The sequence below is a fragment of the Argentina silus genome (genome assembly GCF_951799395.1).
Source record: "Argentina silus genome assembly, chromosome: 14".
Lineage (NCBI taxonomy): Eukaryota > Metazoa > Chordata > Actinopteri > Argentiniformes > Argentinidae > Argentina > Argentina silus.
In genome coordinates this window covers 13723794-13751783 of record NC_139668.1, presented here as the reverse complement: position 1 = coordinate 13751783, position 27990 = coordinate 13723794, and the positions used below count along the sequence as shown (strand labels likewise).

At 44.7% G+C, this 27990-nt stretch overlaps 1 protein-coding gene across 2 annotated transcripts; it reads right to left on the bottom strand.

The window, feature by feature from the left end:
* Positions 1-104: 104 nt before the first annotated feature.
* On the bottom strand, positions 105-27990 carry rpa1 (replication protein A1). Of its 2 annotated transcripts, XM_083684978.1 has the most exons (17): positions 27865-27990; positions 27456-27503; positions 27107-27185; positions 25364-25472; positions 25062-25150; positions 24774-24842; positions 23087-23207; positions 22563-22665; positions 21408-21476; positions 20771-20963; positions 19386-19522; positions 18541-18689; positions 11596-11728; positions 7810-7986; positions 6557-6664; positions 6093-6179; positions 105-961 (listed from the first exon to the last, which is right to left on the bottom strand). In XM_083684978.1, exons 1-17 carry the CDS (start codon positions 27895-27897, stop codon positions 854-856), a joined length of 1812 nt encoding a protein of 603 aa, XP_083541104.1. In that variant the 5' UTR covers positions 27898-27990; the 3' UTR covers positions 105-853. The 2 variants fall into 2 exon arrangements, with proteins under 2 accessions (XP_083541104.1, XP_083541105.1); XM_083684979.1 differs by lacking the exon at positions 24774-24842.

Genomic DNA, 27990 nt, shown 5'->3' with positions numbered 1-27990 from the left:
CAGTGCAATCAAACATTTCAAACAATTACAATTGGAACGCTTTATTCATCTCTGTGAACACTGAGCATAACAATTTAATATTCATTGAAAACATACAATGCCAATGCTTTTCATCACAAACATCTTTATTTGTTTTCCAAAGTAGATAAAATAGCATGTGTTGTCCCAAAATATTCAAAAGGTATAGAAAATAATGACAAAACCACATATCTACATAAATACAGAGCAGTGCACCTCACATACCTCTGCCTGTTTGTGTGTGTGTGTGTGTGTCTGTCTGTCTGTCTAAGGGAGCAGGAGAGAGTGGGGGGAATAAATGGTCTTATCTGGGATGTGCAGGTCCAGCCCAGGCATTCTAACGGTGCGTCAGAGAGTGAAAGAGGGAGCGCTAGCTAGCTACCGTACAAGCCCTCTGTACAGCCAAGACCCCCCCCCCACCCTCGATCGCAACACATGCAATAACAGCTGGCTGACTTTAGACAGACACAGTGGTGATTTCTGTGGTTTAACTGACCCCGTCCCTGCCTCCATCCCTCTTCCAAAAAGCCCCCTAGCCCCTGCACTCAGAGGCTCACGATTACTTTGTTGTCGAGCAAAACATAACTACAATACATTTAGCACAGAAAAGTTAACATATTAGGAGATCAGCATCTTATCTGAGGTAACAGGGACACGGCTAAGCAACAGGGGAAAAGTACAAGTTATCAGAGCGACCGGTTGGGCCTGGCGCACAGCCGGGGAAGGTACTGAAGTGCTGAGAGGGGGTTGGAGCTGCATGTACAGTCAGAGAAAAGTAATGGTTCTTTCTGCTTGTTTTTTCTAAGTGTAGGCAAGGGATCAAGGCGGGCCGTTCTTATTGGGCCGCCTGCAGCTTCCTGATGTTCATGATGAGCCTCTTGCTGTACTCCTTGTGGTCCACGGGTTTGACCTCCATCACTGTCGCTTTGATCCGGGACTCGTCCTGTAAGAGGGGGAACAGAGGACACGTCACACGCCACTTTCCACTTATTAACACTGTGACCCTTTAATGCATGTTGTACAAGCCTGAGCCAGTCCAAGGAAGAAAAAAAGAAGATCCAGCTAGGGTTGAAACCTTGTCCTTGCAATTAACAGTAACATTTTAGGAGCAGAGACCAGTGTGCATGGTCTTCTACTGCTACTCAAACCTAGCGCCTGGGCTAGGTCCTTCCTAGCATTGTGACTGCCTAGGGCCCCTGGTCTGAGCATTGATTATTTTATCTTATGATGACTGACGGATAGATGACTCACTTACTTAAACAAATGTATTTGTTGTAAGTCGCTTTGGATAAAGGCGTCTGCTAAATGCCATAAATGTAATGTAAATGTAAAAAGTGCACACCTTTTCACTAAGCTTTTAGAGACAGACCACAGGCCTACATGAACAATACAACTTCAAAACATAGTGTGTTGTTTTTGCACAATTACAACAAATATTTCACACTGACAAATAGTTGTTTGCATCCCCCCAAAAATGTGTTTGATTCTACATCGCAAGGAGAATACATTTCCATGTGTATTTCTGGTCAATCCATAATGCATACCGTCGCGAACTATAATTTTGCGTGCAGCTGCATCATAGCTATCGAAATGCGAGGTCAGTGTTTACTTCCTAAACAAGTCTCATAACACGTTGAAATACGTCAGACTAGAGTTTCTGCACTCTCACCCTGCTCTACTGTACCAGTGACTCCCAGAGAGCAGCAGACGCTAGCTCCTGCGCTGTTTAACAGAAGGACCTCAATGAGGGCATTCAAAGCAAGATACCTTTCAAGTCATTTTAAAGAGGTAGTTTTAAAGCACGATTTTCTGTGAATGTGTCCGCTATTGAATCACGAAAACAACGAATCCAACTAAAATTCCGCTTTAATATCTTACCTCGTGATAATAAAAAGCCATGGTTAACACAATGCATTTGAAAATCGGCAACAAAAGCCTGCTGGCATTTAAATGGATGTTAGCTACCTCCCGGCACAGAAGCTGCAGCATTTAATGGCATCAACTCCTCCGCACTCGTCTAGACGGGAGAAGGTCATTCACCGAGTCCATCATTCTTTAAACAGAGGTTACAGCCACTTTGTCTCCATTAATCACTCAAGAACCAATGTAAGTGAGGATGTAAATCATGTTAACTTTTCTATAGACTCATACTCTTACAGCCTGTGACAATCTCTCCCCCCCCCCCCCTCCTCCTCCCCCCCCCTCACCAAGAGGGAGTGAAAAGCCTTCCAGCAGCCCTTATGTAACATGGGAGATTGAGGTTAGTGTCATCTTCAGACTCTGTCAAAAATCCTCCGGCACGGGTTATAATGCTATGCTCAACATGCAAATTAATAAAGCAGAGGGGGAAAAAAACACGACTAAATATCTGTGGAGGAAAAGGGTGAATGAGTTGTGCATAGCCTATTTCCTGGGAGCAGTCTGCTTGGATGTGCTAATGGACTGTATCAGATTCCCAGACAGGGCAGGGTACGGAGGGAGTTCTGTGACAGAGAGACAGGAGGGGGGGGGGCTGTAAATACACATTAAACATTAATGTACTGTATACAACATTCTGGCAGGGCAGGGCATGGAAGTGTTTCATGACAGAGGGAGAGGGGGGGGATGTGGAGCTGTGGGAAGAGGGCTGGGTTCACTCACTCCTGGAGCCTAGTGAGGTGAGGCCTGAGCTGGGGGCAGCAGTGAGTCAGGCCCTGATGAATAAGGGAAACAAACCAAACGCACACCACAGGCGGAGCTGCTGTCTCTGCGTGGCTCACAAGTGCTGCTACAGCTGTGTTACTGAGGCTCATCACAACAGCACTGTGATCTGCATCTGGTGTAACAGAGAGTGGGAGCTGCCGCTCCAGGCTTGGCTATGTACACTTCCACAGGTGGTGGTGGTGGTGATGGTGGTGGTAGGGGAAGAGGAGGTTGGTTGTAGCTCGTACTCCTCTCTCATGATTTTGAAAAAAAAAATGAAATTATTATTTTTTTTTATTTTTTTTTAAATGGTTAAGATGAATACCTGTGCATCTGCCCTGGGGTTACTCCACACTCTATTAGCTCCACAGCTAAAAAGCTACAGTTGAAATGTTGGTGTGCATGCAGTCTCGTGCGTGCGTGCGCACACACACACGCGCTCTCTCTCTAAACACAGGCAGATGGAACACTTGATAACACAGAACATGCTTCAGTGGGTTGCTAAGGCACCTGCAGCCAGTGGTACACCAAACATACAACGCAGCCATGTGTCTGTAATTTCAAAATTTTACACACAAAAAAAAAAAAAGAGAAATAAATAAATAAAAGCTACAGCCTATACAACCCACTGTCCAAACGGTTCTATCAAGTAGAATCTATTGAAGAATTCTACCTATTATCTCTAGGCTACAGCTGGTATTTTTCCCACCTTCAAGTCTCAGATGGTCAGTGTAGATGGGTAAAAAAAAAAAAAAAAACAGGAAGACCAGCCCCTCAATAAGACCGTACCCAGCATTACTCCACAGATGCTGATAGCGTGCGTTTTGGGGCTCAGATGGTTTTACCAGCCTGTGAGGGTGGATGGAAGATGTGACGGGGCTTTGAGGGTGGGTGGTGGGAGAGAGTGAGTGTGTGATCTTCTCATGGGCGTCACACTGCTTAGCCCCGGTTTGTTCCACCCTCACACGACCTGCCAAGCTTCTCTACAAAGAACGCCGCCACACAGGTGAGCGTGCGCGCGCACACACCCACGCACACACACACACACACCTGTTCCGCTCTGACCTTTCTTTCATAGTCTTAACCGTGCCAGCGTCCCAAGCGTGGATTGTCGGAGCAGGATCCTGACTGACCAAATCACACATGAAAAGGGCAGGGGCCTTTTCATCCATTATGGAGCGTCGCTCAACCAGAGAGAGCAGCAGAGGTGAAGGGTGGTCTGGAAATTGTCGCTCCTCATTCTCTACTGTCTAATGAGTGACTCACACACCAACAACCTCTCTTTACTTTAATCGCTTTGCTTTAGTCCCCATACCACTCCTCTTCCCCCCCATGCATGCACTCATATATATATACACACACACACACACACACACACACACACACACACACACTACAGATACACACAGCAGATCCACAACTGACTGTGACAGAGTTCATCAAGCGATTAGTGTTGGTCACATCTTGCCAGAAAGGCAGGATTTATGTGGGCAAACCGGGGAGAATTGGGCTGCCGTTTGCTATGCAAATCCACAGCACATCTCTGCTTCTTCGTACTGGGCCAGGGATGGGAGATCAAGGGCAGACTTGCATTTGAAAGCCTGAAATGGTTTTATGTTCAATGTGCCCTCTTCTCCAGTGTCAACCACTTGAGACGCACAAAACCAGGGACTGTACTAGGGGCCAAAGGCTAGGAGGAGTGAATAACAGCAATATAGGCCAATCCAGTAATGTTGTATTGGAATATTAAATGCATTCATTCATTAAACTAATGAGTACGTTTCAGCATGATCCTCTTGGCCTCCAGAATCCTCAATAAGTGCAAATGTAACATCAGCAGGGACCACCAAGCACCATACCACGAGCTAACAACAACGTAACACTACAGTAGTCTATAAATCTATATGTTGTCTTCATTGCATCAGGCACAAGGTCACCCCTCCAGATCTGCCAACAGTGACAAGGTTTTCCCAATTGCATTAGGTGGGATAATTGCATTAAACAATATCCCATGAATGATGCGACTGCTTCAGTGAATTAAAAATGCACGCTATCATTTCCGCAAACATTAAAATAACAATTATCAGACAGATGCTGTCAAACACTGCTCTGCCTCTCATTGTTGCCACAGAATTGGCTGTCATCAACCGTGGAAAGACAGAGGGCTCTAAAACTCAAATACAAGACTATTATCCTACCAGACAATGAGAACAATAGCTCTACAACACTGGGAGACGCATCAAGCAGGGATGTAGTGGTAAAATAAATAAACAGTGGCTAAATCCTGGACAACAGAGAAATCAGCAGATGTTCATATAAGATGGGTCAATTCACCATAAAAAAAAATAAAAAAGTGTTCACAGTGTTTACCCACCACTACAACTCTGATCAGGTAAAAACAAATAGACTGCCTTAGTTTCTTGTTGGAGTAAACTGGGCACGCTCCAGAATGCGTAGGTGTCTGTTATAGAGTCTGGGTATGAGAGACATGCTTCCCTCCGGTAATGAGCTGCATGTCTTCTCTCTACGGTGACTGTGGACAACTAGCAAGGCGTGCTGCAATCAATTGTTGTGTGCCATGTCATGGACTGCGCAGCTGGATAGCAGTTTGCCACATCCTGTGATGTGGGTTAAGCTGATGCATTGAATACTTATCCAGGTGACAATTGTCAGGCATCTGCAATGTGGTGGACGTGGAAAGCGCAGAGGAACTGCAGGCTACTCTCTAACTGTGTGTTCAAGAAGGATACAGCCCTGGCGAGGCGCCAGCTCTCCCAAGCCCAATCAATTATTTTATGCTGTGCCCTGAAAAACAAGGCCCTATCTGTGTACTGTAGCCTCCAGGAGAGGTTGAGGGTGACCACAACTAATCTATGTGGGCACCTTTCACCCGGCGTCCCCTGAAAACAAGCAGTCTTCAAAAAGAAAACACGCTGGCTTTTCTGTGGTCTCGCTTTCGCCCCTGGAAAGCCCAGGCTAAAAAAAAAACAACAATTGACAGGCCAATTCCAATATGAAAAGTAGAGGTCAATATAAAATAACATGTTTACAGGGTCTGGAGTCTCACTCCAGAGCCCTCAAGGCACTTCTCTCACTGAAGGCCAGATTTACAAAGGCTGCCTGCATTATGGCACAAACTGCACTTGACACTTTTTTTTTCCAAAGGAAATTAAACATTGACAAACACATTTTAATTAAGGTAAAGCGAAGGAAGGAGGAATTGAAATAAAGCTCATATGAAAACATGTTCAGTCTTGTTCTTGGTGTGTTATCCCCCCAGTGAAAAAAAACAGTGCAGTTTACACCCTGTACACATTGCTTAGTGAATATGGCCTCGAGTGTTACACCCCATGTTCAGATCAAAGATCAGCTTCCTGGCGTCCTATACTTACATTGTAGGTCTCAAGCTTGACTCTGTTGCGGAAGATAAACGTTTGAAAGTTAGCCTTCTGAAAGATTTCCTCAAAGGCAGTTTCGTTCTGTAAAAAAAAAGAGGAAAATGGGATTAATTTAACTTAATGGCAATGAACTTGGACATTCCCATTAATCGACCATTGTTTTAATCACGCTTTTGAGAGTATACATTTAGCCCAGTTTCCTCTAAAAATTAATTTGGAGCTGAATAAATCATGCTTGTGATTATTTCAAAAAAGTCCTTGGGGTTATAGAGCTTTTGTGGAGGAGAGACCACACAATAGCTGTATTTAGTCCAAGCCCAGCTAGCATTGTGCCCGCCAGGGCTTGGCACTGGCAGTGCCTGGGGTTCATCTCTTCCCCAGGCCCTTTCCTGAGGCCAAGCTTTGATTCCGGCAGAAAGAGAGGTGTGCGTGTGTGAAAGGTGCGCGTGTGTGTTTACCGAGTCCTTGAGCTGCCCCAGGTAGGCAGCGTTCTGGCCCAGGATGGCCTCGGCACTCTCCTGGAAGCACGTTACCCACTGGTTGTCCCCGTGGTCGGCGATGTTGGCCTGCCAGAGGTAACAGAGGCCCACATGGCGTGAGTGGGTGGGTAAAACTCAAGGGCAGAGATCATGGCAACACTTAAAAGCATACAGGAATAATGTATTCACTTTTATTTTATAGGCATGTATGCTGCCTAATAATTTCTTTACAAAATATATTATGTTGTATCGGTCTATAAGACATTCATTTCCAGCAACAGAAAACGGCTGACAATGTCTCAGGATCATTAGAAGATGACGCAAGACATTGTAATGCAGTCATTCATGCTTATAACACATCTTACAATGCATTATAACGGTATGCTCTAAGTGTTATGATTGTAATGCTCCAAGTGCCATTACTGTGCTTGTTCATGGGTTCGGTTTATGAAGTTTGAAGTGGCATTACAGCTGGAATGTTCAAATATATTGTTGAATGCACAGGTTTAGCCTTCTCATTGTAAAATCATTACATTCCTTTATATTTGGCAGACAGAGAGCTATCCAATATGTGCAGAGCCACGGTGCACTTGCCATGCACACCGTGGTTGCATATTAACAGCTTATGTTACAGCTCTGTGAAGAATAGGCAATATCCTGACTGGTGAGAGGTGCAAAACAAAAGGAAAGCCGCTTATTTCAGATGTTTGGGTGCAAGAGCTCGCTCACTTGGCTTGCTGCTGACTAAATGAGTTTCAGTATTTTAATGCTGCTATTTTCAACAACAACAAAAAATTGGCTGACGACAAGGCAAGAAAAAAAAAAAAAAAAAAAAAAGGAAACGCCTGCGTTTTATTTTGTTCCTGGCACATTTCTGTAAGGCAAGCAACAGCATTTTGAAGGTGGGGAAAACAGGGTAATTAACTCAACATCATTCCAGTTTAAACACAACAACACAAATCTAGAATTAATTTAAAAAAGAAAACTAGACTTATGCATTGCTAGCAGGCTGCAAGAGCAGAATAGGCTAGGCTTCAATAATGGTCCTCAAACATGGCTGTACAGAGAGCAGACAGGGAAGAGTTAAGGACTATGGGATATGGACCATGGAGGGGGGGGGGGGGGGGGGGGTAGGGTTATGGGGTACCCAGTCACGGTGAATCAGGGAGGACAGTGTGTGTGTGTGTGTGTGTAAACAACCAGACCGGAGGGTTTTGCCAGGCGGCACTCACAGAGACGATGAGGCGGTACTTGAAGTTGGGGAACTCTTTGTCACACTTCTCACAGCGGAACATGCCGTTCTGCTGGTCCACCACCTTCTTGTTGCAGTCCTGGGTGGCGCAGGCCTGGTACAGGCAGTTCTCCTTGCGGATGTACACTATCGTGGCGATGCAACTCAAGTAGTCCGCCTGCAGGAAGAAGAGAAAGCTAGTCGGTAAAAACAATATTATACAGCACACTTCTAGTGTTCGCTCTGGCTTATAAATGCATACATTTGGTCGATGTTTTGCGAAACACCATAAGGAATATGACACATTTGCGCAGTAGACAATGACATCAGTATAAGGGTGATGGCACCAGGGGAGGACAATAACATCATATTTACATGCAGAAAAGATCTCAAAGGGCATAACTCGAATGGCTACGTTTCTGCAGTGGATGCCAAGCATTACAATCCAACTGGAATCTGCATGTCTCTAACAAGAAATGAAAAGTAGCAAGGCGAAAGCAGCGAGGGCCTCATCCTTTTTATGGGGGAATATGCTAAGTTTATAACCCCCATATACATAAATAGCCTTTTAGAATCATTGCTAACCTTCTCGCTAAGCACCTGGTGAGAAATTCTCCGCGCGTGTGAAATAAACAAATGTAGGAGGGCTCTGGGAGCAGCGTGAAGCGATGCAGTGTCAACCATAGAAACAGAATTCATAGAACACACAACCCACCTCAGACCTTGACATTTGGATGGGAATGTCCGTTCATTGAATTCTAATTCTGGTATTAACGTTACGAAGGCAGGGTCGTCTCTTTGTCCCCTCGCTACTTCAGAGGCTTTGTTGCACACAGTGGAAAGGTGTCACGCCTCACAGCTGATTGTTTGGGACTGCCTCTGACTGGGCCCCCCCTCTCCTCTCCCCCTCTTTCTCCATTAGTCCCCTTCTGCCCATCCCGGGTGCTGCATGAGGCCATGGTGACACCGCCACAGAGTTGAAGATGAACACTAGTGAGAGCACTTCTATAAGTAAATTGTCAAAAACAAGGGAAGCGCCACGACAGGCCGTATACAAGGCTAGTTTCTTCATCTCTCTTTAAACGCTACAGAGCGGAGCCTGTGGTGAGAGGAAGGTCCCAGGCTCCAGTTGAGGATGGGTGTGAGAGGAGGGCAGGGCGTGACCTCAGAGCCTGGGCAACGAAGCGCGGACCTCCATGCCTCACGGAAAATCTAATTATGTAAACACAGGAGACACTCAAAGGCCAAAAGCGCCAGTAATTTGAATTTATCCAGGACAAAGCAAGCCAGACATGATTTCCTTATTCATAATACAACCTAACACAATTAAGACCAACAGTTGGATTAAAAAGCGGATTTTAATAAATCAGAATGTCCCCGATTCATATTCATGAGCTAAAACTGCCTCACTTAAGGGAAAACAGAGGACGGGAAACAGATATTTCGCCTCGGTGGTTCATTGAGAATTCCACATGGGACAGTTCCTTCCCAGTCCACAATCTAGACAGAGACCTGAGGCAAAACCTTAACCTCAACCTTTCTAAGGAAATACACAGAAAGCTAAAACAATTGCTTTTCCGCAATACCGGTAATTGATTATTTTCTCTCTCCCATACGCTAACTGCTGACCCCTCTGTTAGTAGGCCTACAGAATTCAACCCCAATTATTGTGTCTTTAGATTTTAAAGAGAGCCTTCGGGGAGTCATAAATGACAAATTGGAGAGAAAAATAGCAGTTTACAACGCATGGAGTATCCCTTTAAAACGACTGTTACTTGGTTAGATAAATACTTCCCACACCGCAGCTTTTCCAAATAGCACTAATTAATCAAGATAATACCTCAACAATAGCGTGTCAGTCACCAGGACACCCTGACAGAGAGACAAGACAGTTGATCCTGTTCTCTCCGTCTCTGTCCCAGGCTTTACGCAGGCGAATGTCAAAGCCAACAGGAGCCGGGTGGCCGTTTGCTGTCAAGAGGGCAAGCCGGCGCAGCGGAAATTTGAGATTGTGACACAGAGGCTTTGTGACAGGGACAATTAATTGCAGCCGACTTGCAGAGGGGCCTTGAGAGGGATGACCCCCGTGACCCTGCGTCTGGGAGCCTCTACAGGCAGGACAGGAGCATGAGGACAATCTGAGCTCAGCTCCCCTGTCAGCGGCAGCAGCAGCCCTCGGCCCACTACAGGCTGCATTAGAGGAGAGGCCTTTACAGCCCAGGGTCAAACCTCTACACCACTATGGGAACTAATGGCAGGAGAAGGCTCCTTAACCAGCATGGGGCTAATAGACAGAGTCAGGAGGACTCTTGGCCCGAGCAAGGGAGCTAGTGAAACAGCCATGGAAATGCTGGTGACAGTGCAGACTGCACGTAAAGTGGAGTACAGAGAAGAAGAAGAAGAAGAAGAAGAGGAAGACAGCTACGACGATGCCTCTGTGACTCCAGCCCCCTGCAGCTGTGCAGTCAGGAGGAGAGGGGACGATGAGTGCAGCAGAACCAGGACGTTTGTGTGTGCGCTTTGACGTTCATTCAAAAGAATGCAGACCCAGGGCTGAGCCAGTTGCAGCCAGAGGCATCACAGCTAAGCCACTGAGCCAATCACTACTGCAATTCCTCAACAGCCTCAAGTCCACACAAACAACCAGGTGAGGGTTTAGGCACAATTGGGGAGGCTTCCTAGTTGAATGCTGTGCTATTGTATTATTCATGTGTGCTATATTTGGACCATGCCCCATTTTCCACCGTACCTAAGGTATGGGATTTCAGCCTGTGCTCTCTCCCCAATCATGTCTGTCTGTCTGTCTGTACCCCGAAACCTCTCAGACTACCCGCCGCTTGGGTGCTACCCTCATTCTTTCCCAATGCTGTTAGCAACCAAGACGTTCTCAGCCTCAATTATTGCCCTCATCTAATCTCCTTACGCTAATACTAAAGGTGAGCCTAATATGAAAAAGATATGGATTAAAATACAATATCATATTACACACAGGAGGAAATACCGGAATACATAACAGATGATTTATACACCTTTCTATCCGACAGTTCCATAAAAAGGTAAATAAAGCAGCTGCTCTTCGCAAGAGTACATAATACTTTACTTATCTCAGTGTAATAATCACTTAATTATGAAGCGTCGGTATGAATACAGTCCCTCTTATCTCCATGATCGATATGGGAGATAAATGTGACTACACCAAAAGCGTACAGCTACCTAGGCAAGGAGAGGACACCCACCAGGCTGGTGATGAACGAGCAGGAGCAGATCGGAAGAGGAGGATTCAGCTTAATTTTCTTTTTTTTTAAGGCTCTGGGTTCCGCACACACATTTAATATGAGTCAAACTGATTACATAGATTCATCACCATGACTGTCAGCCCAGAGGATCCTTGGAAAGCAGGGCTGAAGTGACAAGGTTACGTTGCTACGGTTTTAGATGCTGCCATTGCTATATACTGTGCTTTTTTTTTTTTTTTTTTTTATATGTAGATTTGTCTACTTCAGCTTTCAAAGCAATTGCTTGCATTCAAGATTGTCATTGGGTTTGTCCTTGAATTTCTTGCTTTGAATGAATCAAAGTGAACAATGTGTGCTTGGTTATCAAAACAGGCCTGGGATGTTTGATATGGGTGCCTGTGTCAAAGGTGTTCTATTGGATTCAGATCCGGTGACTGGGAAGGCCACTGAAGAACAATGAACTCATTGTCATGTTCATGAAACCAGTTGTTGTTCCTAATAAAGTGTTTCGTAAGTGTGTGTGTGTGTGTGTGTGTGTGTGTGTCTCAAACCTTTTCTCCGTGTCCCAGGTGCTCAGTCTTGATGTCAGCCAGATTCTTCCAGTTGGTGTTTCCTCCTCCTCCTCCACCTGCTCTCATTTCTGTCAGAGACTGCCCATCCAGAGCATGGCCCTCCTTGTCATACCTAGACGCACACCACACACACACACAGTGAGCTGTCACTGCTGATTCTACCCCATCAATCAATCACATCAATCACAATATCCGAAACGGGATTGTTGGCTTTTATCATTCATTACAATAAAGCTGCGAACAGAAAAACAGAGGAAGACGCAATGACTTGACATTCAATTTTAACCTACTGCCGGCAGAAACAACTGTTAAAATCTCTATCCTGGACAACGTCGCCATCTGTGTTTGTTTGACAAAGCACGGAAGTCTCAGCTGAGAGGAGGGGAGACCGAGTGATGGCTGGAATGAATCCACAACAGAGGGACAGTTGAGCTGGATAGGGTCAGGGTTGTGAGGGTGAAATCAGAAACCCATTTTCACTCAAGGAGAGAGGGAGGGAGAGAGGGGGAGAGGGGGAGGGAGAGCGAGGAGATGGTGAGAGGGGTGTAAGAAGAAGAAAAACAAAAACCACTCAGGTTGGAATAGTGCAAGAGAGATCAATAGAGCTTACTAATCTATTGGCTTCGAGGCACTGGGTGTGTGGTGTGTGTGTGTGTGTGTGTGTGTGGTGTGTGTGTGTGTGTGGTGTGTGTGTGTGTTGGGGGGGGGGGGGGGGGGGGGGGGGAGGTGTACAGGGAGCGAAGCCTTGCTCCTAGAGGCATGACTAATTGAAAATATCCCCATTAACGGGCGAGTGTGTGGCCCGGGCAATATGGCCGCTGCCAATTTCCCCTACTGCTGAAAAATGTGTGCAATTCTTTCCTGTGGCACCTATTCCTTCATCTCAACCATCAGGCCTGTGCTTTGTTGTCATGCCTGGACGCATGTACACAGGTCGCCGGGACGCATGTACGCAGGTCGCCGGGACGCATGTACGCATGTACGCAGGTTGCCGGGACGCATGTACGCAGGTCGTCAGGAGACTGACAAAGTAAATATTTGCTGGTGATGCACCCAAAACCAAAATCAACCTACTTCTGAAATCAACGGAAATTACGTTTCTTTTTGTTTTTCTGATTAACGACATCAACATTTCATGAGGCTGATGTTTTTGCCAAGAGAAATAGGCCAGAGAGAGAGAGAGAGGGAGGGAGGGAGCTGCTTTCCGAGACTGTATACTTGTAAGTAGCAGACAATAAGTAATATAGGAGGATCTCAACACATTCTATTTGACAGAGTTACAAATTATGCACACAATGCAAAACATGATGCTGATGATGGGCACTGTACCATTACACAACGCTGCAAGGGCAGAAACACAGAAAGGGAATTAATAGAACAGATTCACATCTATGAGTTATATTTATATGGGCAGCAGTGTGTGTGTGTGGGGGGGGGGGGGGGGGGGTTCAGCCAGAAAGGAGTGTAGGAAAGAGCAATGGAATGGAGGGTATTTCAGTCAGCGGAAGCTTGATGAAGGAGACAAAAAGGAGGACAAATTGGAGCTGGCAGGAGATACGTAACGGTGGACTGACAGGCAGTCCAGGCTGAAGTGAAGTGAGGTCAACAGACTGTAAGGGAGGACCGGACCAGTGGTAAGGAGAGGCAGATGTATGTGCATGGTACAGACCGTCTCATGTCAGAGAGAGGGAGGGTGAGGGAGACAAGGACAGGGGCAGAGACCAGAGGCACGTGACTGAGGGAAGAAGGAAAAAGTAAAAGTGCATCTAAGCATGACAGGAAACACTCTGTAAGCACTTTGTAAGCAGTGTTTCCAGCCTACAGCTACTTTAAGGCTCTCATGCTGCGTGTGTGAGTGGCAGACACAGACAACATTCAACAAACATGATCAGCAGGGCATGATGAGTGTGGATTCACTCGCTTTAGAACCCAAGATAGGCCTCCGTGATGGGTCACTTTCAATTGAAAGATTCGCTTGAGAATGGTACTGGATTTCAATACTCTAATGGTTGGAGAAACCACAAAAAAAGGCTTTTCTTCTAACAAAGGGCAGATTAAGCAAGGAGGGGGACTAAGCTGGGCAACCACTACTGGCATAAGAGCAAGGCGCCCCAGCAGCATACGGTTATACCGTTAAGCTACTTTTCCAAAACAATTATAATTTAAGATGAATTGTTATGGAGGAGTACTGAGACTCAGTTGGGAGTGGATTAGTGGGAATAAAAGTGGACATGAAGTGTGGAACAACTGAACAGCGAGCCCCATTCCAGCCTAGTGGGTAGAGGAGTGAAGAGCGAGGGAGTGGAGGACAGGAGAGTAGCGCAGTGGGATGATGACTCACTGAGAAGGACTCAAGAAGAAGGCAGGAGAGAGTGGCAGTTGCCAAGTGTGACTAAGTGAGCAGTGGCAGATGACTGAGGATGACAATGAGGAGAGGAGAGGAGGGGAGGGGAAGGAGGGAGGGAGGGGGGGAGGGAGGGAGGAAGGGGGAGGGGGACGGGTGGTTGTCACTGACAAGACGCGTGACTGACAAGAGGAGTGAGGGTCCAGTCAACTGAGAGTCAGGCAGAGGGCAGGAGCACGTCCAAATGTGGAACGCCATCTAATGGATGTGAGCTGCCTGTGCGTGCGCTGTAACAACGGTGGAATACCTGGGGCCTGTTTCAGGCTGGGATGTTAAAATAACCTTCAGATAGAAATGAGCCGTGTAGAACAGGTACGGGTGGCTCTTATCTGGATGGGGCAGACATGCCAGCTCTATGAATTACATTTCTATCTGCAACGTTCTGAACGTTTCACCTCACTGCATGCACCACTGGCGTTCAGTCTGGAAAGATATTATACGGTGTTAGAATAGCTAACAGGAAGACGGGAAAGTTAAATTCTTCCATATATAGCAACTGAGCAGGCATTTTCAGAGTATTGTCAGATAGAGGGGAAAAAAGCAGGAGAAGGCCTAAAATAATGATTTATCCTCATCAAAGATATGATGGTATTGGCTTCTTAATTCTAGAATGTACATGGCTACCTTGGCTTTTTTCCTTGACTGTTTGACGGAGGGAAAAAGCAAGGTACAGCAACCCTGTAGATTCTCTAATTAAGAAGCCAATACCATCATATCTTTGATAAGGATAAATCATTATGGCAAGGCATCTAAATAATGAGGGCTTTCTAAATGACGATGTATTTAAGTCGCAGAAAGCCCAAAAAAACACTTGAGTGAGGAAACACTTTAATTAATCTAGCAAAATTAATCTTTAAGCATTTCAATTATGCAGAGGGGAGGCTAAGACAGTGCCATAAATTACCGCAGCGCCACAGGAATCACATTCGATGCGACTCAAAGACAAATCCATGTTTCTTTTTTCATGCACACTTCATCTCCCTATTTAAAAAAAAAAAAAAAAGGAACACAGATTTCATGGCAATCTGTGCAGACTATTTCAAAGACGGGGGGAAAAGGAAAGGAATCATAAAATCATGTAGCATGGTGGAGCCCAGAATCGGGGCTCAAGATAATTGCAGAGTGAGGCATTCTGGTTTGAGGAAATTAAACAGTTTTTTTTCTCCATAAGATTAATTAGTCTGACATTAAAGGCATAGCACACTCCTCTCAGCAGAGCGCACAGGGATCTGCAGGAGCGGCACAAGACGCTCAGCATGGATTTGAGTCAACAGCTCAAGTGAGGATTCTCACTTACAGAAATTGCCAATGGTTCACAGCAAAAAAAATGATCAAATTAAGACAACTACAGCCTGGCTTTCATAAGACTCACAGACGGGCCTTGTTTGGTCCTAAAAGCTTTCGGTTTTTGCGTGCAGAGATGAAACGTGAACATAAAAAGCTCCTTCCTGAGTCTAATCGATTGGCTCCTTCTTAATGTTCCACACTCGTCTCTCTATCAGAGCAGGACGACACACAACATTAAGAGTCGGAATGTGGTGGAGGGTAAACGTACGTAAACACCACTTAAAATGGCCCTTTTGCAAAAGTGTGCAATTTCAGCATTGGCAATTAGGTCATTTTCTACCACCACGTTCCTGTTCAAGAGACAGTGTGATGCTAAACTACGGTAAGCACTAGCAACCCTTCAAATTAACATACCGCCGCAGTATTTCAGTCCACAACGCAACAGGCAAACATCTGGTGCTGCCTGCATGGGTTATAATCGTCGCACGTAGGAGAAGTGTTGCATAGGGAGGTTTTTCTCCACCACAAGCCTAACCCAGGCCGAGAGACTAATAAGCTGAGGTCAGGCCTCATATCATCTGCGACCTCTGAACTGGTAGGCTAATTGATGGATTCCGGTGAACCTGTAGGCGCCCACTGGCCCTTGCAGACTAGCGTGGGCCAGGCTCTGCACTGGAAAACAGACCAACACTTTAAAAGGGCTCATTATCTCTGGCTGTCCATGTGAAAAGTGACTGGAGAGAAGGAGGAGCGGGGCAGGAGCCTTTGACGGTTCAGCTCTCCCATCGCTAAGGAGAGGAGAGGGGGATAGAGGGCAGTGAGTGGAACACCTGCACCGACGCAGGGAGGCGGAAACAGCCCAGATTCACGACTCTCCCTCTACAGCCTCATCAGGATATTATGTCATCTAGGTAAATCAAGCTGTACAATATTCGTACACAATGCTCAAAATACAACATGATTATCTGGGTTACAAGAGCTAATGTTTGTACAGTACAGGGATAGAATGTATTCTGACAGGATGGAATGCATGGGAGAGGCGGTGTTCTAATGTGTGTGAAGAATGGGATTAAGTGTGAGAAAATTGAGTTTAGAAGTGTCAAACCATACCACACAATGTTTGGGTAATAATGACTTCTTTGTAAGGGCTAAAACCTCATTCAAATGGGTCCAAGAATTCCCCATAGTTCAGTCCATTAACACCACAAGGGCCAATGCGCTTTTTCACATGGTGTGACTTTTTATAATTGAAACCGCTGTGAAAGCCACATTTGACAATTTCATATGCTTTCAGCTTAGTTGTACCTTATTCAATCTACAAATAAAATGGATTAAAATTCAGGAAATTGGTGGGTTTCTTTTACAAAAGAACAGTTCTGACTAAATACTTCACTGCATTTTTTGCATGGTATTTGTCTAATTGAATAATTACACTGTTACAATAAAACATAAAAGAAACACCACAGAAAAACGGAATCCCTGGCAAGAACATTTCCAAGGAATGGGAGCAAGATCCTACCATATGACCAAACAACATTTCAAAGAGCATAGCTGGAGATAAAGCTGTGAACAGAAATCACCACGGCCCAGACATGCACTGGAGCAGCAGATAGAAGCATATTTTGTTGACTCGCCACCCATCTCCCCCACCCGCTGCGTCGTCACATTTCAATGCTCTCATTATGCAGATCAAGTCTTCTGATCCGCTCAGAATAATTACAGCCAACTTCTTGCAAGGCGGCTGAAAAAGTGGAATCTGAGCACATTGTCAAAACGCAAAAGGGACGTGCCAGAAAATAAATTGGAATTGTTATTTGGGCTCCTTTCCTCCTGCTCTGCCTTTCATCTTATTTCCCTGTGGAGTCGAGCGGGGCCATTGTTGGTGCAAGGGGGTAAATAAATGGAAGTACCTTGGATTGGAATCAATCGAATCGATCTCTCCACTTCTGAAAGAGAGACATTCGCCTTCATGTCGGCTTTGTTACAAACCGAAAAACTAAAAAGGCGGAAAAAAAAAAAAGACCTAGCTTCATCATCACCGCTAGAGATGGGATGTGGGAAAAGACACAGAAAGAGAGGCGTGTTTATTTTTGGATATGGTACACACTGAATAACATCATTTAGATAATGAATAAACTGAATTGGCAAGAGAACGGACGCACAGAAAAGATGAAAGCATGAGTCATAACTGTTTCTCTATTCCTTTGCAGACGCAGCCAATAGCGGGGTCTTTAAGGAATAGGAGAGGAGGCCCTGTTCCACTGTGATAGTCTGCCATCTTAAAACCACTACATGAGGATGTGCTCCCAACAACACTCCTCCCTAGTTCCTCTTGTACCAACACTTGTTTGGCCTTTATGCCGATTATGCACTTTATGTCCGTGTTCCATGAAAATACAGTAAGGCCTCACTCACAAACATTCCAAGGTTGGTTCATATTGTAAATCACCATGAAAGAAAAAAAGAAAAAAAGAAAAACACCACTGGCACAATCAAACGTGCCTCCATCCCCATAATTAAAGGAGAATTAAGTGCAATAGTCATTTCTCCTGTACAGAGCACCGTCATTTATAGATCCTTTGGAAAGGAGGATTAGGGGGGGAAAAAAAACACATTTTCCGCAGATTAAGTATTCATATTTAAGGCTTCGCTGGAGTGCCCTCCCTACTTCCGTCACAAATGGAGGTAGGCTAATCTTGATGATAAAAGACGGAGCATGCACCCTCGGAGTTCGGGGATCGAATTTAACATTCCAATTCCTAAACCCTTTGACTTGTCTTTTCTCAAATCTCATTGGTAGAACAGACTGAGGATGTCGTAGGTTCCCTTGAGGTCACGAAACCGAAGATTTACAGCAGCTTAATGAAATCACATTTGTCCAAAATACCTTGGCTCTTGTATTCCATTCTTACCAGGGTTCAAATAGTATTTGAAAAACATTTCAAATACTCAGCTGTGCTGAGATTGCCTGACACAATGGAACCAATGGAGGAGTCCCAAAAGTGCAAAACCCAACCGCTTCGCACACCCGGCAGGCTCAAGTGAACGCTCAAATACTTTTCGACTCAGGTCTGACGGCATATAGAGGCCCACGGTCAAAATGTGTCTGGATCCAGGTGAGACTGTGTTGGAGGTCAGTTAGGTGGGGCGATAATGGGACAGGGTAGCCCCCAGGGTGACATCAGAACATACAATGACGGCAAGACAATGTGAACAGGTGACTCTTTACTTACCAGCCCCGGAGCTTGTAGGCCTCAGGGATGTCAGGGTTGATCATGATGGTGCTGCTGAACGAGGCAGAAAGGGACCTGCCTCCATAGTCAGACAGCTTGGCACCTTTGATGGCCAGTATAGGCTGGCCAGAGCCATCAAATTTCTCTGCCTGCCAACAGGAGGAAAACACCACTTAAAAATCCCCCAGAAAAAGCTTCGTCCCTGTCGGGGAATATTTCAAATGACCCTTTCTGGTTCCACAGACCCTTCTTTGTGGTTTCCACAGACCCTTCCTTACGGGTTCCACAGACCCTTTTTTACATCAAAAAGAGTTCTTCAAAAGGGTTCTCCTACAGGGATAAGCCCAAGAAGCCTTTCCTCGATTCTTGGTAGAACTTCTTTTTTTTTTTTTAAGACTGTGTTTACGAAGGACATGCTTTATGTGCAAAACGGCCTTCAGAGGAAGGGAAAAATAGCTCATGCACCTTTTGTTTCCTATTGGAAATTGTTCTTTATAAATCTACAGTTGTACCTCCGCAAGTCCCCCTGGGTAAGGGGTATATCTGCCAAGCAAACAGAGGGGAAACACTGTGCAGCCTGTCAGAATGAAAAGAATGGTGGCAAACTAAGCAGTCCCTCTGAGCCACGTGTAAAATCAACCGCAGCAGCGCAGTTCCTTCATCACTCCATGACAGGCTATTTACTCAGTGACTTCAACCACATCAGTTTCTATTAAAACACTGAGCCCACACTTAAATCTCTACCCTCCTCAAACCTCCCCCCCCCCGCGCGTCTGCTCCAGTCCTTACCTCCTCCCCGCTCCAGTCCTTACCTCCTCCCCCCCCCCCCCTGCTCCAGTCCTTACCTCCTCTCCCCAAAGTGTGACGGAAACCAGTTTCCCGGACATGTCCATCAGGTTGAGCGTTCTCTTGGACACCTCTCGGTTGGTCTTGGTGGTGAGGCGCGTCACCTCGTCCACGTTTTTGCACACGCCAATCACATCTGGAGAGGTGGAGACACGGGTCACAGGTGTCGTCGTTAGCACAGCGGAGTAGGGGGTGCATTCAGAGAGACGTGAAACGTACAGAATGTTGCAGGTGGAAATGTGATTCCCAGAGCTCTAATGACTCCCTTGTCTCCTTGACAGGACACCTGTGCCTGTTCTACGCAGCACATTCCAATCGGAACCATCTGAACAGGCCCTAGGCCTTTCCATCCTGTGTCTCCCAGGACGACAGGTTTATTATTTACTGTGAAAAAGTTGTCGACTGGGACGAGCTAGTCCTTGAGGAGACCTTGTCCAACTATGAAATAAAGCCACAGACTTTCACATTCCCACATATACATGTTATTAATATTGATCATGTGCCTGGCCTTGGTGCATGACCCAAGGTCACTTCGGTTTTCCACAGCAAATTGACTCTGGAAATCAGTCCCTCATTACTCACGTCAAGTCAGATGTGGGATCACTGCCCTGCGTCTCCAAGTCACATGCATTAGTAATGTTTATGATGGCATCTCTACAGGAGTGCCAAAAATACAAAACCACAAAAATAAATTATGTTGCAAAAAAAATGTCATTTATCTTCAGTCAGTCCACATTCTTGTGAACCTGCCTCAATATGAAATGATGCACAGCCACTTATCCCTGGAGGGGGAGGGGGGCTAATGAGTCGTATCAGTGACATTACTGTTATATCCTTGCTTCTTGCCATCTTGATCCTCCTATCCCAGCTTTGTTATAACTAATTTAACCGTGATTAAGAAGACTCAAACATCACCGATGACACCTGCTGGTCCCCAAGAAGAATGACTCGTATGGTCGCCACAAGCTGCAGTCTCCATCACCATAATTACAACTAGGGCTTCTTATTATTAAAACATCCTGCTCCTTTTACTGGTGACAACACTTTCTCTCTCTCCTCTGCTCTCCTCTGCTCTGCTCAGCGGCTCAGCCATAGGGCCCAAAGTCAGTCTGCGCCACAGGCCATTACTGTCATCACCGTTATTAATACCACTTTTATCTCTGCTTTTATAATTACCTCAACCTCCCGAGCGAGGGAGCGAGCGAGAGCACACCGCCTGCATCCATCTCCACCACGCTCCGCCCTACCCCTCTAATCCACTCCAATGATACGTTATTATTACCCTAAGTTGGTTATTAATGATGGTTATCATCAGTACCTCCCCCAGTGCCGCCCGGCGTGCCTGACCTCTCCACAACCAACCCCCCCCCCACCTCTCCCTCACCGACGATGGCGTCCTTCTCTCTGGCCTCCAGGTCGCCGATGGAGATAAAGTCACACTGCACCATGGGTACATCCTGGCTGTCCTCACAGGGGATGATGGAGGAGTCTCCGTTGAGCGTCATCTCATAGTCATTCTTAAGAGCGGAGTACTGCTTGTTGGCGATCTTCAGGGAGCCCTTGGAGATGTAGTAGACCTAGGGAGGGATAGCAGCAGTGTTTTGTTTGTTTTTGTTTCATTTTGTGCATAGGCAGACAGAAAGTGGCACGGAATTAATCGAAAATGAAGACATTCTGTAGGGGAGGACAGGAAAGCCTGCAGGGCTGGTGAACAAGAGAGATAGGTTACAAGAGATGTGGGGAACATTTCAACTGAATGCTGATAACACACAAAAAGACACTTTTTATACTTGATCAAACACACACACACACACACACTGTATGCTTAACAAAGCCTGGCAGATGATCATAAGCAGCTTATACTGTCACAGTTTTGGGATGACTCATCCAAAATCTTTATGATTTTCATTAGTTATATTAAATTCAAAACCTTCTACAAAGTAGCCCGTGGAATAGCCAGTGCCTCAAAAGAACCAGAGACATTTGGTCAATGAGGGTCATTGATAGGAGGCATTTCTCACCTTGCCAGTCTCAATAAGGTCATAGAACTTGTCCACCTCCTGGTTAAAGCCCGTCACTCTGATCTCTCCCTGCAACACAGAATCAAACAACGCTGGTCAAATACACCTTTTAACCTGAGGTGTGCACTTGTCCACGACCCAACATGCACTTAAACCTTTTCACTACCGCAGAAACACCTACAAATGAGATGAGTGGAGGAGAAGAGCTGGGGAGAAAATGGCTAAGGAGGAGTGGGTGAGACTTGGGACACCTGACCCACTTCGGCATCATATGTTGTGACGACAATTGCTGATGACCACAAACCCATCACAGAACTTTCAATCAGGCAATGTTGGTTGAGGAGTGGCACAATGGCAGCATTTAGAAAGAAAATGTTATTCAAATGAATAGTGTCAGCATTCAAAAACTGACTGAAAATGCGTAAATTGGCTATGCTGGAAAAAACATTCTTGGCTGCTGATGAAGAAATTGAGGAATGAACATTTTTCATTCGCTGACTATTCATTCCACTGATGCCGTGTAGCATCTGACCTAAGGCCGATTACCACTAAGCCTACATACAATAGGCTATTATTTTATTGTTTTTAATTTCCACCAACAGTCAGTAATAATATTAATACATGAAGCTATGGATTTGACACAATGTACTTCATTTAGAAGAAAAAAGCTTGAGACAAGAGCGTGCGTTGGAGCGCAGAGTGGGCTACATTATCAGTGCCTGCAAATGTTTCCATTGTCTTTCTACTCAGGCTTCATAGAACATACACATAACGAACAATACATCATAAATCAAGTAGATACAATATGTGGTTGCTGAATAGGCATGATGAGAACTGGACAGGTTTGTGCGCCGTAGGGCATTACGTGCATCCCATGCCTGGAGCCAACCTGGGGGTAGGGGCTAAAGGAAAACACTATAGGGACACCATTCAAAATGGCAACATGACAGTTGGTTTCTGGGTCAGGAGGAGAAAGTGGTAGTGGAGAGGAGATATTTTTTGCTGAATGGGAGGCACCTATGGTTACAGCTATGTTTTTTTTTAATCCAGGTAGGGGAGTGCACGAGTGTACACTTCAGGGAAAGGGGAGGAGAATTGGGACGCCGGGCATGTCCCTCAATTTCCTAGTAGAAGAGAACAGGAAACGGTCCTTACACTCTCATCCACAATCTCCATGGAGAAGAGCTTGCCGTCCCCACGAGAGTTGCTCCAGGTGCGGATGCTGGCCTTGTTGGTGACACGGGCTCGGATGGTCCACCTGATGGAGAAGGAGCGATGTTTGTCAGCGATAATCATACTTTACACTTAACATATAGACAATCTAATTAAGCATACTGAGAGTGTGAGCTACACTGTATATTGTTCAGGCCTATAACACAACTGTTTTTTTGCATGGGGCAGGGTCTCTCACTGGCTAATCAATTGGTGTGCAGTGTCACCAAAAACTGAGACCTTGATAGGTTTGAAAGTGGTATCCCAACCAGCATAAAAGGCAGGTAAAGCACAGCCCCTTCGTCACATACCATACAGACAGACTACTTCAAAAGACGGAACCTAGACTCTTCCTAGTCATCTAGCTATGACCACATAGTGTGCCTTATTCCCAAGCTAATACCCAAAACAAGCAGCAGGACTAATTTCCCCAAAGGTGACAGAAAGAGGGCGGAGAGAACACTCACTTAGACTGGTAGGGGTTGAGGCTGGCGATGGGTACGACTTTAGAGGAGCCCCCGGGAGTGCTGGGCATGGTGGACGAGGCCTTCTTCCCAAAGTCTCTGCTGGGACCTTTGTTCATGGACCCTGATCAAGGGAATGAGGAGAGAACTCGGTGAGGCATATATAGAGCAGTGAGAGTGGCTAATTCAAATGAAGACATACATTATTCATTAGTGGATGAATTGCAAAAATCCAATTTCTTTGGATTGCAACTCCTCGATTGCTGTAATTACCTCGTTTCGTGAGGGTAGTTGGTTTCGTAAAAACACACCAAAAAACTCCAGTAAAAGTGAATTTACTGCAGTAGATTTCGAGAAATAGGAGACAAGACACACAAAAAAAAAAAACACCCTGACAAACTAAGTTGGAGATGTGTGAGATGGCGTTTCCGAGGGAGAGAAGATCCACATTTCACAGGCTCAAAGCGGGAGTGTAAAATAACAAACTGAAGCGGCGCTGCTTCCCACAGGAGAGGGAGTGCAGGGTGCGGCCTGACTTTGAGCTTTTTCTGTTTGGACAAGCGCTGCACATTTGATTTGTATGCCGTCAGTCTCACACCACGGATTAGAGTTCAAAGTGTCCACTTAAGTCCTCAGACTTTACCAACCACTGCATTTCTAGTCATTAAGCCCCCAGATCGAGCAGCGCACACATACTCACAATTGAACAATAACTGTGCTGATGAGGAGGATGCTCACCACAACTTCAATTCCCGGACACCAGATTAGTGGGATGAATACCTGTTATGACCCTGGCTTGTAATGGCTGAACAAGCTTTCAAACCACTGTAGATTCTTTAATCATCTCTCATGGTTCACACAATTACCGATGATAGTTTAGCAGCCCTTCCCTTTACAGTGGTTTTGAAACATTGGGTATTCATAATCAAAAGTTAACTAGTCATAAAATTGTCATCATATTGTGGGAGATGGGGTGGTTCAGCATTGGGTGCTAATTTCAGTACCAGCACATTTTTCCCCCAAAGCCTTTTGTTGCTCATTCGTTAAAAACACACAGAAAGATAGTAGAAATACCTCAAATGTATAAATATATGTTTATTGTGTTTAAGATATCTGTAATATTACCCAACCAGATTGACAAGCACATCTGGACTATGGAAGATTAAAAAACAGATGTATACGCTCAGATTTTTTGTCCTCCAAACATTTGGAGAAAATGTTTTTATACTTTAGAACATTACATGTGCCAATGACCACTATGCAATATAGTGTAGGCTAATGCTACAGATGATGAATTAACTTTGTATATACTTCAATATGGGGAGCCTCAGTTGATTAAATAATAATTTTTCTTTTTAAAAAGAGTAAAATTAAAGAAAATAACCCGTTGAAAGATTGAACCTAGAAGCAACTGTTTTATGTTAACAAACATAAAATATCTGTAGTAGTGTCATGTTTTCCCCATTGAAATCTACATGGCAGCCGACAAACCAACATTAACATGTCAGCTTTGTTAAAATGCTGCCATCTACTGGAAACTGAATTGCATAAGCCCTCTGCGTTGTTTCGGAAGCTTCAAAATCACCGTCAACATTATCTTCCGTCATCTTCTACTATATGAATTCAACTCATGTTACCAGATGTCAACAAACAGTATATTCAAAGGTTTAGGGGTGAGGAAGTTCTTTACCATCATTTCCGTTCTGGGGCAGCAGGGGGCGGGCGTGAGTGGGGGCTGACTGTGGGGCTTTACTCTGACCTGCAAGGCAGACAGTCACACAGACATACCAACTAAGGCTTATACTTTAAATAAGGTTGGTATGAAGTTTCTTTTTTTTACATACAATGGATTTAAAATTACCCATCAAATGTCTTCCTGCAGATGATGACTTATAATGGTCTAGCAAAAACTCAAGTAAGCAGTGCATCCAACAGTGCATTTGTTTATTATTTTCCTTGCACTGTGTTGAAGCCTTACCTTCCGTGAAGGGAGTGGGTTCTCCAATCTTCCCATCCACTTCATCAGCAGTCTTCACCACCTCCATGTCCAGTATGACCACCACACGCCTGGACACATCAACACACTCTATCAATTCCATACCAAGACAAACACACAAGTCAGATTTGAGTTCATTGTACCCTGAAATACCAGAGCTCGCGCTCTGTGTGTGTGTGTGTGTGTGTGTGTGTGTGTGTGTGTGTGTGTATGTAATAGCCCATATGAGACTTTTTTAACAGTGCCAGGAACTCTGCAGGAGAGAAAGGGAAAGGGCAGTGTACCGTCCATCCTTCAGGACATTGGTCACATTCCTCTTCAGCAGACAGACACAGTTGGGGGCCAGCCGATTGTCCTCAGCCATAGGGTTGAGCTGGGTGGAGAGCATGAAAGCTGCAGGGGGGGACAGGAGAGATGTTTGAAATGTAGCAATTTATTTTCTAATTAAAAACACATGTACCTACATCAGGGGAGGCAGAAAAGAGGACAGGCTCATTTTACTACATGTAATGGAATGAGGAATCGCACGGTTGATACCATTCTTCATTCCACTCCATGCATGCCTCCACTGACGTGTACACACACACACACACACACCTACTATACAGTTCATATGCTGCTACACTGTTCATACTGTAACTATTCACTCTGCTATAATGCTAATGCTTACTCATATACTGCTTACACTGCACTACTTATATTATACTGCACTACTTACTGCTCATATATTGCACTACCTGTAAATACTGTTCATTGCACTTTCTGCTATTTTGCACTTCTGGTTAGACGCTAACTGCATTTCGTTGTCTCTGTACTTGTACTCTGCACAATGACAATAAAGTTGAATCTAATCTAATCTAATCTAATCTAATCTAACAACCTGTCATCCATGGCAGTAAACCATAGAGAAGAGCCAACTGCACTGCAGTTTTGTCTGGGTTAAGATTTACATACAAAAAATGTGTAACTTATTACATCTTTAAATGCACATTATTTATGTATGGTTTCACAACATTTCTCAACTTCCACCAAATTAAAAGGAAGAAACTGATACATGGGTTTTTTCCCCTTTTGATGATTTCCAAACTCTATTCCTTTCACTGAATCCTGACTACCTCCTGCTGGTCTGCCCAAGGCAATTCAGAACATTAAACAACACATGGCTTACACCACATTCCCAGATGACTGGGGTAGCTATTAACCCACATACAGTATTTTCTGTGTGAGAAACCCTAAAAAACCTTCCCCCTTTGCCCTGTCTGCTTTGAAGTCCTTCTACAATCATCCAGGTTAAGACTAGATCTCACTCACTTTTGACTTGCACAACAGGGTGTAGTTTCAGAACATATATCAAGGTAGAATTATCGCTTTTTATTCCTTTTTCAGTGATGCATGTAATGGCAAAAAATATATTTGTACTATTTTGCTTAAGTCATATATGAAATGTATTGACCTCTCTGTGACCCAATGTTCTTTGTTATTTTTAATTATGTGACTGAGGAAGAACCAAAACCGACTGCTCCTTTTCTTGTATCAAAGATGTTATGTGACCTTGGAACACTATTGGAACAAACTGCAGGCTGAGGTTTGAGATAGTAGCTCACAACGTCTACGCTTCTGTCCCAGCTTCTTTATCAGCAAACAGGTGCAAGATATGTTTACCCCTAGACCTATGACATACAAGCATTGGAGTTAAGGACGGTCCTCTCCTCAGCCACAGCATCAGTATCTGAATCCACACTGTTGGTGAAGGAATGCTGATACGGCCGTAAGCAGAATTGTTTAAACTTTGTATATGCATTAAAACTCTCAACTGAGACCAAACATCGTTTATTGTTGTTCACTGAAAGATTTCCATCACATGCATCAAAGAACCCTGATGCTTGAGTTTCTCATATAGTTGCCTACTCTGCAACGTTTAGCTGGTTCCTGTATTCTGTGGTACGTTCGTGGGTACTTTCAATTTCCTATCATGTTTTTTTTTTCAGAACCATTTACTGTATTTGAATATGCTGACTCATACTCACACGACATTGAGTGCAACCCATCACTCATCATCAGACGAAAGCGGGCTGGTCCATTTCCTCCATCAATCTTACGGATGTTCTGGGGGAAAAAAATAATAAAATAAAGTGTATGCAAATGAACAGAATGCTTTCCTTCTTCCTAGTTGAACAACCTATTTGTGGCCTTACTCTGTATGACGATCCAAACCACATGGAGACATAAGTACTCATGCTTAAGGTCATTTTTGATATCTTGGCTCATAGGGTACACCCAAACATGAACCAAACAATTCGTGTTGGACTATCATTTAATTTACATAGCCAACAGCCAGTATAACTTTATCCTTCAGAAGCTCTGCTGCATACTCACCACTAACTGAAGCACCGGGTTGTTGACATCGCTACCTTTCGTCAGAGCCTGTGGAAAGAGAAGTAGTAGGTTACATAAAGAAAATATTTCTTCTATGTATGAGTCATTGTCATGAAATGTGTCAGTACTATTCCAGTAGCTAACATAAGCAAGGTTCAACAATTAGTTTTGACAATAACAAACCTATAATGCAGACTGACTGCATTATGAAAGGTTTCAGCAAAAGAAAAATACATAAATCTGACAAATATCTCAAGGAAAGCGATGAAAGAAATGTTTGGCTAGCAAGCAACCAGAAAAGGTTGAAAGGCAGTGCACATATAGTTCCAAACATAGCTAACTACTACCTCCTCTGATAAACTTAAGCTGTATTCAACTGGCGACCCAAAGCCATTAAAAAAACACGTACCTCTATCGCTCCTTCTGACAGTTTGACAGTCATGTCTGTGTTTAATTGAAATTTTCGAGTGAAATTTGCAGTTTTTAGCGAGGCAGCAGCGGACAACTTCACTTCTTATTTCAATGACAGTGTTTC